The sequence below is a fragment of the Apaloderma vittatum genome, unplaced genomic scaffold, assembly GCF_000703405.1.
Source record: "Apaloderma vittatum isolate BGI_N311 unplaced genomic scaffold, ASM70340v1 scaffold3771, whole genome shotgun sequence".
Classification (NCBI taxonomy): domain Eukaryota; kingdom Metazoa; phylum Chordata; class Aves; order Trogoniformes; family Trogonidae; genus Apaloderma; species Apaloderma vittatum.
The window spans coordinates 3,949-14,709 of NW_009697228.1; the positions used below are offsets into that span (position 1 = coordinate 3,949).

At 35.0% G+C, this 10,761-nt stretch overlaps 1 protein-coding gene across 3 annotated transcripts in view; it reads left to right on the forward strand.

Moving 5' to 3' along the window:
- The first annotated feature begins 2,386 nt into the window (after window positions 1–2,386).
- The window catches only part of FMR1 (fragile X mental retardation 1), a 27,341-nt gene continuing 18,966 nt past the window's right edge, over window positions 2,387–10,761 (forward strand). Inside the window, exons 1-7 of one of the 3 annotated variants that reach the window (XM_009877541.1) lie at window positions 2,387–2,407; window positions 4,273–4,325; window positions 4,519–4,612; window positions 5,639–5,710; window positions 5,972–6,120; window positions 7,169–7,262; window positions 7,353–7,469. In XM_009877541.1, coding sequence (XP_009875843.1) covers window positions 2,387–2,407; window positions 4,273–4,325; window positions 4,519–4,612; window positions 5,639–5,710; window positions 5,972–6,120; window positions 7,169–7,262; window positions 7,353–7,469 — 600 coding nt within the window. Of the gene's footprint in view, window positions 2,408–3,007; window positions 3,047–4,268; window positions 4,326–4,518; window positions 4,613–5,638; window positions 5,711–5,971; window positions 6,121–7,168; window positions 7,263–7,352; window positions 7,470–10,761 lie in introns of those variants that run through there. The other 2 variants (XM_009877543.1, XM_009877542.1) reach the window with 2 other exon arrangements.

Here is a 10,761-nt window from a genome sequence, read left to right on the forward strand (position 1 = left end):
TTTTGCTCCTTACAGTTAATTATCCCCCTTTATTAAAATGGTTGACAATGCTCATATCTGATGATGTGAGCAGACTTTAAAAAAAGCAACAAAATTTCATGGCAGCTGGAGCCTTTATTTGTTCCTTTGAACTGTCTGTCATTCCATTTAGCACAAAAATAACAACTATACTGCTATTTCCAATAATTCTTATTTTCTATCAAATAATTTGTAAAATTTACACCATATTTCCAGCATATGACCCTTCTTAGAATGTGAATGCTCATGTGTTTAGTGCCATGACATGTCAATGTTGAATTGTAAACCTTTTTTACTTAATTATGTCTGAAGCATGGAAAGAAACATTAGTAATTTATTTATTGGTGTAGAAAACTTAACACAATTCATTATTTTTTTTCCGCATTAGAGAAGAAAAATTAACCTAGCCATTGTAAAATGTGACTCTGTTCACAGAAGTGTGAACAGACCTTTTCCCCTGATTCTGATTTCTTTCTGTGTAGTCTTATTTGGTATCTCTAGCTGGTGATGCTATCCCAGTTGCTGTAGACTTTCACTGCCCCATTCCCTCCTTTTACTTCCATTTAGTTTTGCGGTGTTTTTAACACTTTTGATCTGTATGTTCACGTTGATCGTAGCTTATGTTGTGTCCCTTCTTGGATGTGCATTTCAAACTCACATATATGCACCTTTATGTTTGAACTTACGTGCCCAACTTATGATCTTTATTTCAGAGAAGGATGATGAATGTTTATTGTACTTTTTTTAATACTTTGTGTGAAATCAATAGCTCTTTTCTGCCCTTACTGACATCTGGGGCTGGCTTGTCTTGTGTCTGTGAATGTGGCTTATGATGTTAAAGGTCTAATTTCTTTTTAACATTGTGTATAATTTTACACATAATACAGAATAAAGAAAACAAAACTGTTCTAATAAGCTTTAAATTTGGTTTTGCAAAGGCATTAATGGTTAAATATTGGGGAGGTTTTTTATGAAAGCTTAGAAATTCAAAATGTTTCCATTTGTACTTCAGAGTGTACAAATAATGCAGTGCTGTGGAGTCCAAATACATTTTAGGCACTACAGATCTGTTTAACTGGAGGAAAATTGACATAATGCTGTGATACATACTATGAAAAACTGATAAGTATCTCTGACATGTTTCTGTTCAAAAGAAACTGAAGAACAAGGAAAATCACTTTTCTATGGGTAGATGGGATTAGATAACCAAATATTTAGGCTATCTCTAATTTTTGCCTGGTTAATTGCTTTTTAAGCATAAATCTCACATAGCGGTAGAGAGAAGTGTGGTACATAGTGAGTATTTGAAATTAGGTATTTGGCAAGGCATTACACACTTTGTAATTAATTAAAAATTCACTACAATGGATTTATGTAATTTTGCAAGGCTGGAAGTTAGAGGCAGACAACAGTGTTATGACGTGAACTTTTTGGCCAGACAGGAGTAAAAACCAGGTACTCCATCTCTTTCTGTGGTTGAGTCTTCTGAACTTGGTGTAAACTAAAGAAATTAATGTTAGTTTCATAACTTTCTCAAGTAATGTCTATACTGATGCTACCTGTGTATAAGGTCAGCAGGTACCCTTAACGTTTCTGGGCTGTGACCAAAGCAATGTGGAAGACTTGTTTAAGGAGGGCTCAAACAGAAGAGCAGAGTTCAATTCTTTTTTTAGCGATCTCTGTGTCCCAAGTTTTACTTTTTTTCAGGTAACATAAGTACTAGACTATTCAAAGCTCTTAGACTAGTCTTCAGCTTAGATTTATTCACGTCACCATCTGGTTTGCTAGTTAATGGCAGGTTTTAGCATTATTACCACTAGTTATGGATATTGCAGTAGTCACTAGGATTCTACTTGAGATGGCTTGGACTTTATGAGCTATCAAATCTGAATATAAGATGTAGTCTTGCTCTTTGTTGCTGTGCTTGTGTATTTTTCTGTCATTTCCTGTACTTTTTACAGAGTGCTATTTAGAGCATCTCCTGGTGTTTTCACTGCCATATAGAGGATGACTTCTTCTCTAAAAGTGTCTATCATAATAGAAGTGATTTTTTGCTCTCTTTTGAATATAAGAACAGTAAATATCAACAAATTTTTGCTCAGTGCATTGTTTTGTGTCACTCTTGTTTTTCTCAAGGATAAGAAGTATGCTTGGTCTCATTTCAGTTAGATTTGCTTTATAAAATAATCTCTGCTTTTGCATTCTCGAGTGTTACTAGTAATACTAAGTCCAATCTTTTTGCAGTCTGTGGTGTGAAGGAGTCATAACAAATACTTCATAGTGATTACAGTATTTTTCAGGTATTAAAGGCATCAATTTCTGCTGCATCTATAAGAATAGGTGCTTCAGAGCTGCGGATGACAAAGTAATGTGGGTGGAGCCTTTGAAGGTGATGTGTGTAGTGTTGCAAAATGAGTCAGGATTACCATAGGTTTGTCAAGTGCATATCCAGTCCTGTAGTTTTCTTACAGAAGACACAATATGAAACATTAGATAAATGTGCAGTATTTGTAATTATCAACTGGGAGTTGTGTTGGATCTTTATGTAAATAGCATTTCTGCACTAGTATCAACATGATCTTTGGTTGTAGTCTTAAAACAGTTTGTATCATGTCCTTAAAAAATATCAGCTATGCTTGTAATCCCCTTGGAAGGAATATCTTGGAATTTTGAAATGCATAATTATGTAAATACTGTTTTAAATCCTTTGGATGCTAGCTATGATAAACATTCCAGTAACCTTATTTTTATAATATTGAGAGATGAGCAAGGTATAAAAATTTTTTGCTATTGTCATTGTCGCCTTGCTTTAATTTCTATTCATGGTGTCAGTAGTTACTTTCAGATTATTAACTAGCATTGCACTTTGTTCTTGTACTGAATGTCTGAGTAATGACGCTTGTGCGCATGTATTGCTTAATTTTAGTATAACCAGTTCTTGGAGCTCTGTACCAATCATCAGATACTGCTCTTCTTTGATACTGAGATACTGCTGCAACTTAGGAAATACTTTGGAATACTTTATAAAGCAAAAATATCAAAATAGGGTTTTTAAACCATCTCAATTCCATGTGAGAAGAAAAAGCTCTTGCCTTCTTGCAAGAGGTAAGAGCTATTCTTGTCTTGAAAACTTGAAATATGAGGAGAATAAAATATTTTACAGCTCACTAACTAATTTTTCTTCATAAGTAGTTACTGCTAAATTATTTTCAATTTATTGAGAAGTTTTTGATCTAAGATGGGTCTTCGTTGATGGAACAAGCTTATACTCAAGTCTTGCTCATGGGCTTTTATCCACCTGCCTTGCAAGGATATATTATATATGGACAAATAAAAGTAGATACTCTGCACTTCATCAATGCTTATCTGTTTCAGGATTTCACAGAGATGTTTTTAATAAGAAACAGGAAACAAAAAAAGAATTCTTCATCTCTGGTTGCCTGGTGACCTCCATCATTTGAGGCTATGAAAATATTTTCTCAAAGTTCTTTGAGTATTGATCTTGCTGTTCTGTAGATGGTGGGGACATTTGGGCTTAAAGCTGAAAATGATCAAACATCAGTCAATTGAGTTCATGAGGCAGGAAAAGCCCTCAGTGCTGAATCTTAATTCTGTACTCTGCTTTGTGGTTGCATTGGAGACTTAGCACAAGTGCTGTCCAGGCCCCAGAAGAAGAGCGAAGGAGGGCTGCAGGGCATTTATCTTAAGTTTGTGCACTACACAAGTTAAGGGTGATGGAGTAAATCAGGGGAAAACTGCTGAAATGGATGTAGATTGTTTTTGGTAGTGCAATGTTCAAACTTACCTTGAAGTAAGAGAGAGAATACTCAGGATTTTTGATTATTTTAAGGAGTGTTGATGTGGTTTAATTTTTGCACCTTTGAAAATACACAAAATGTTATTATAAAACCAAAAATTTTAAACATTTGTTATAAAACTGTCTAAAATGATTTTGTTGTTCGTTAGTAACCGCTCTCATTACTCGTCAAAGATGTATATATTTTATACATGCCTATTTAAAGGAAGAATGCACGTGTAGCTGAGGTGTTCTCTGTATCAGTACACAGGGAGGTTATCAGGTTTCAGTGTGTTTTGTGTAAGTCTTACACAATTAAGAAGGCTGACTTGAAAGCGTATTTCAATTTTAATATTCAGCAGTATCTGTGAAAGGAAGTAATTGCATGGGTTTAATTTTTTTACTTTTTTTAATATCTATAAGCATACCGTAATAATTTTATTTTTTTTATTACACAGGCATTTGTAAAGGATGTGCATGAAGATTCTATAACAGTTGCATTTGAAAACAAGTAAGTTTGTGACTGATGTTACACCTGTAAAGGATGTGGCATATCAATCTTGTGTTGTGATTAACCTAAATATAACTTAATAATGTAGAGTAGTGTCTTTTAGATAGTCTTAAGCTTTCTGCTAGCTTGTTTTACATTTGTGTTCTATTTACAAAGAAAATGCTTAGACCATTTGTTGTATTTTCATTTGTAGCTGGCAACCAGAGAGACAAATCCCATTCCATGATGTGAGGTTTCCACCACCTGCAGGCTATAATAAAGATATAAATGAAAGCGATGAAGTAGAGGTATGTGTGCTCCATTAACAACATGGATTTTGAGAAGTGAGAGAACTTGGAGTGAAAAATGTCAGCCAAGCCAGTGGAAAGTTTGCTTCCGTGTTAAATGCTGTCACCTTTTTTGGTTCCAAGTAGTACATAAAACACAATGTCAAGTACGTAATAAAAAAGAGATTTTGACAGTTGTAAACCGCATGGCTCTTTAGGAATTCCATGTACCGTGACCTACCTTTGGATTTACAAACATGGTCAATGTTTCTATGATTACAGATCAGTGCTTTATCAGAACCGAATTAATCTAGAAATAGGTGCTGGACTGTAAGTTCTTCAGCTGTCTATTTTACCAAAATTTCAAGCTGAAGGAGATAATCTGCATTATGTCTGTGTACAGAAAATATAATATATGTATATGTGTATGTAAATACTTATATATATATAGGGAGAGACTGACTCTATAGAACATGTTCCTAAAACTTCCTAATTTTACAAAATCATAAAAGTCAATTTTAAAAAAAAAATTAAAAAGAGACCTTTCAAGATTTACATTAAGCTTGCATGCTATTTAAATTTATTTTGATTTGAAAGATAAGAAAATGGCAAAGCTTCTTGGGTGTGGATGGGGCTGATGCGTATGTGCTAGAGTGCAGATACGAGTGCTCTCCCTTCCACCCACTGGTAGGACCTCGTCGGACCTACACAGAATTACAAATATCGTTGTTTATGTATTAGTGAATGTAAAAGACCGAATTATCTCTCTTCTGACTGTATGTGAGACTGAAGCAACTAAGGCCAGTAAACTGTGTACAATATTATTTCTTATATGCAATTAATCTCATATACTTAATTTTATCTCCTACCTCTATTTACAATAGACATTTTAGCTGTTACATGCTTGCTATACAGCGTTTAGATTAGAGACCTTCAATGTATTTAGCTGGATTTTGTTCCTGTACGGAGTTCCTGGTTGTGTTGGTGTCAGCTCTTGCAACATCATTTAAGAATGCTACAGATACGTAATGTATGTATTTTGTTTAGGTTTATTCCAGGGCAAATGAAAAAGAACCCTGCTGTTGGTGGTTGGCTAAAGTGAGAATGATAAAGGGTGAGGTAGGAATATGCATATATACATATATATATCTTTTTATATTTATTTAGAGTATTTTTTTCTTATGTTGTGGTTTTTTTATATTGATACGCACTGTTTTTAACTTGTCCCGCTTAGTTTTCAAAGAGTTTCTTGATTAATAGTGTTGCAATTACCATTAATCTGACTTGTGCAGTTAACAAAAATGCCTTTCACTTAATAGTGTAATGCTCACTCTTGTAATAAAATATGTGGCTTGGATGATTTTATTATTTTTATATCAGTTCTACGTAATAGAATATGCAGCCTGTGATGCTACATACAACGAAATTGTCACAATTGAGCGTTTGAGATCTGTGAACCCCAATAAACCCGCAACAAAAGATACTTTTCATAAAATCAAACTGGCAGTTCCAGAAGATTTAAGGCAAATGTAAGTACAAGCATTTCTTCATAACTTGTTTCAACATGTGGGTACCTTCTTCAGCCTGAGACAAGTTAACTTTTAAAATTCTCATGCAAGAGTGTAGAAAATATGAATGTGGATATGCTCATACTTCAGAAATAGAAAAGACAATTTTTGAAATGCAGCTTAGTCCTGGAGGAGTAGTACTTTGTACAAGGCTTTAAAGTCTGTGTGCAGTGTAGATAAGACTTTTATTCTTACAGCTGTTCAGTGATGTGTGTGGATTAATCTGAATCCGTTCTTTGTCAGTTTGGTTGATAATTTTCAAGCGGTCACTTTCATACATAGTCTTACAGTCTATGCCAGTTGGTATTTAATGACAAAAGAAAGTGCTGCCGTGTATCGTAGGACATAAGGTGTTTTCGTGATGGCTGTGGGAATAGTTGCAGAATAATCAAACCTCACTTGGTATGATACAGAAACAGATAGTCTCCTACAACACCGACATGTTGTTCTCTTGTAAATATAGCTTTAAAACTCAGAATAATACTGACTCCCCTTTTTAGCTTCAGATCATTTTCTGCTTTTTTGAGGTACATGTTAGTGCTTCACTGTGGAATAAACTATAAATTCAGTTTAAAATAAGAATTCCTGAAGTTAATGTTACAGTACACAATCTTACTAAGTAGTGAGTGGACAGAAGCCTGGAGAAGCAAAATATCGGGTGAGATGAGAATAAGTCGTTAGAATGCTGCGATGATTACAGTGAAGTCGCACATCACACTGGTTCATGGCACGTGTGAAATTTTGGACTTGCTGATTGTAACAATTATATTTTTAAATTTAGTTCTGCTTAACTGGTTTGTTATTTCATATATATACATACAGAAAATTTCTGAAATTTTTCTAATTCTCTTCATGTGAAAACGAGAAAAATGAGTAAAAGAAACTGCATTAAAAGAGAGAACTTGGATGTATTTATTTAGATTCTTTTTATTAAGAAATTAATCATTTTAGCTCTGAGCCATAAATGCAGCAGTTATTATTTTTAACTTCGTAGCATTTTTATTCCTAGGTGTGCCAAAGAATCTGCACATAAGGACTTCAAAAAGGCGGTTGGAGCTTTTTCTGTAACGTATGATTCTGAAAACCACCAGCTTATTATTTTGGTAGGTACAAGTGTCTCACCATACCATGGGCGACAGTTGGTTTCAATAGTTCATGTGTAAACCACTGTGTTTTCTTTATTAATGATTTAGTCAATCAATGACGTAACAACAAAGCGGGCGAATATGCTGATTGATATGCACTTCCGCAGTCTTCGTACCAAGTTATCCCTGATACTGAGAAATGAAGAAGCTAGTAAACAGCTGGAGGTATGTTGTTTGTTTTCCCTGAAGAAATTTGAGTAAAGAATAAATAAAATAAAATACTAGTGCATTTCTTAGCTGGTAGGACTTGTATTGAACTGAAAATAAGTATTGTGCACCGATACTATTCTTGGTGTTAAAAAGAGGCAGATAGAGATGTAACCCAGCAGAGAAGTTCACAGATAAAGGGCCTTTTCTTGCAAAGACTCATTTTTGTCCAATCTCATTTTATCCAGCATGATTTTGTGGGGGATTAAATACAAATATGTATATATATACACATACACATGTATATGTCTTTCATAGTTTGAGGCATAATTAGCTGTTGTTGCCTTAATAGTGCCACATATTCTATAGCTTTGAATTACTGCTTTTAAAAATAGATGGGAGTGAAGATGGCATGATGCTGACATATAGTAGAACTGGATCTTGCAAAACAACACAGTGAGAAAGAGGGATGGAAGGGTGAGACTGATGTTGGTAGGATGTATGAAGGGGATGAGTTTGTCTGTAGATAAAAAGTTAGGAAATCATCTTACAGCAGATACAGCTTCTGATATTCCTGTGACTGAAGAGTGGGTGTTGACTGGCAGAAACTTGAGTCATACTTGTCCATGGGAGAAAAAAAAAAAGAGAAAAACAGTAGGCTAGGAAATAAGGGGATCTTTATACAGGAGATTTAACATTTCTTCATGGTTTTTCTCCTATCTACAAACCGGAAAAAATAACATTTCTGAAAACTTTATAGATTCACCATCAAGAACTAGAAGTACCACTCCAACTACTGTAATTCAGTTTTACATAGGTGTGTACCAACTTTGGTACTTATGACCCAGCCCTCTGCATCAAGAGTTACATATTATTTGCTTTTTACTGGAAGTGGGATGCAGTATAGTAGTACAGGCCTCTTGTATGCAGTAGCTGTACTCACTGTTACAAGAAGTTCTCTCTTCTGCTCTCTCTTTAGTTTTTTGATTTCTGTCTTTCAGAGCTGTAATCCAAGTTTGTTAGGGTCTTGATTTTTCTCAAGACCAAGAAAGGACCAGTGTCTTCTCATTGGTGTTCCTTCTTGAGCACCCCACTGCAGCTCTTCAGTAATCCATTCTTCTGTCTTCCTCCAGAACTGACAATTGTGTGGGCAGTTTACCTCTTGAAGTGCAAAGTATTATTTTGGAGGTGGGAAGAACAACAGCCTCTTTAGAGCTAATTCTTTTTACATGCCCCCACAAATGCATGCACCAACAGCTGTTGTCATTGATTCCTTTCCCAAACTAATCTCGGATTCTTGCTATCATTGCAAGGCTGAACCTTTTGGCTGCTGTGAAGGACTTGAGAACTTGCTTTCATTCTCACTAGAAAGCCATTATTGGACTTTATTTTCTACTTGAGCAGTACTTAAATGAATGTTGTGGCATAAATGTATACAGTTATAATTCGTGTGACAAAAGTTGGCTGATGTTTTTCATGTTGGCATTTGTATTTCTTGTACTTACAGTAAGTACAAAATCAGTTTCAACTAAACCTGAAAAGAAAAGCTTCAGATAGTAAAAATCATACTCATGATTTCTGTTGAGACCCTGAGATACAAACGGACTGCACACACCCATCTGCAGAATTATTTAGTGAACCTTTTGGGCTTTACTGCATTATTATTCATAGTTCATTGTGTCCATCAAATAAACTCTTTTCTGTGTCTTATACTATCTGAACTTAAATGTCTGCCATTTTTTTTTCTTCTAGCAATTTTACCTTTCTTGCTTTCTGAGCCATAATTGCTAGACCAGATGCTATCTCTTTTATGTTTTTCTGTTTACATTTGTTATATTTTGTACCTTCTTTCTTTTATGCATACTAGCTGCTTGACTTGCATGGCACAACCTCTCAAATGTAGCTTTTAGAGCATGCAGTAAAATAACTAGGTATTTTTTGTGTTCTTTGCCAGTAGGCGTGGCTTAGTTGTTAACTTTGACATACTAAGAAGCCTGAATTTACAAGTGTACTTCTGTGTTCTGCTTTGCATTTTAACCTATCTAAGTAGATATTGATGCATTATGTGCATAGCTGTTTCTTACTAATTTATTGGAGGGAAGTAGAATACAGAATTTTCTATGTTTAAGTAAAATATGTCTTGTAATACAGAATTTACAGAGGAGCTGATGACACTTTAGCACAAGCAGTACAACTGCAGATGGAATGGCAGAGCTGAGGTCCTCAGTGATGTAGCTTTGTCTTTTCTGCCTGTTGTAGATAGCTGGGGTAACACCTGATCGCTGATCATCCTGTTCTCTGCTCTCATGGGGCGGTCTACAACAGATGTCAACTAGTACATTGGCACGTGGCTTATATGTTAGAATGTAGATCTGTGAGCATCTAAAATACTTGCTTTCTGAGTTATCTGTAATCTAAAGTGCTTGATAGAGCTCTGAGTGTGTGAAGTATTGAATACTTACACCACTACCTACTCTAGCCAATTCTATGTGACAATGATTTAGCACAGGATATTTATCAACAATTTTAAGCAGCAGCAGGTCAGGTAACAGCAGTGGCGCAGAGCAGGGCTGACTGGGCACTTTCTTGATGTTTTCTCAACCTCTGTGGGATCTCATGTTGCTAAAGTTAAACTGCTAATTTCAAGTGTGCATGTATATGTCTTCACACTAGTTACAGCTTTAGCTCTGGAAGGATAATATACAGCTTGATCTTTTTTCTTTCTTGCAAAACGGTCTTTCCATTTTACTTAACAGATTATCACAGCTGGAAATTTTTTATCTTCCCTCAATGCATTAAAGTGTTGTTACTTTCCTGTGTTGTGTTATGCTCAGACAGTTGTGAATAGCATCCACATTTTCATTTAGAAATTTTACTCACCATGGTAAATAATGTCTTTTTACACATCTTACATTTTCTTTGTGGATTTAAGCACCATGACTTCTTTAAATGTGTGACAACTTCATTATCATAATACATTTTTTTGTTCTGTATGTTTATATCTTACTGATTTCACTCTCTATGTTTCTTTTAGTTCTCAGGGTGACCAAACTTAGTGATCTTCCTACTTTGTATAGCATAAGCACCCCACAAAATAACTGTTTTTTGAAAGTATGAAGAGGCTGTGTAGGAGAAACTTACCAGTCATTGTTCTTCTCATTTAAAAAAAAAAAAACAAACTAACAAACAAAAAAACCCGTGGTTTTATTTTGGAAAAAAGTGTCCAGCTTTCTCCACTTGCTTAACAGGTGGTGGACTGCATGCAGTTGAGCATTTTCCAGGTGTTTTTTCCTTGCACTCAGGAGATCTG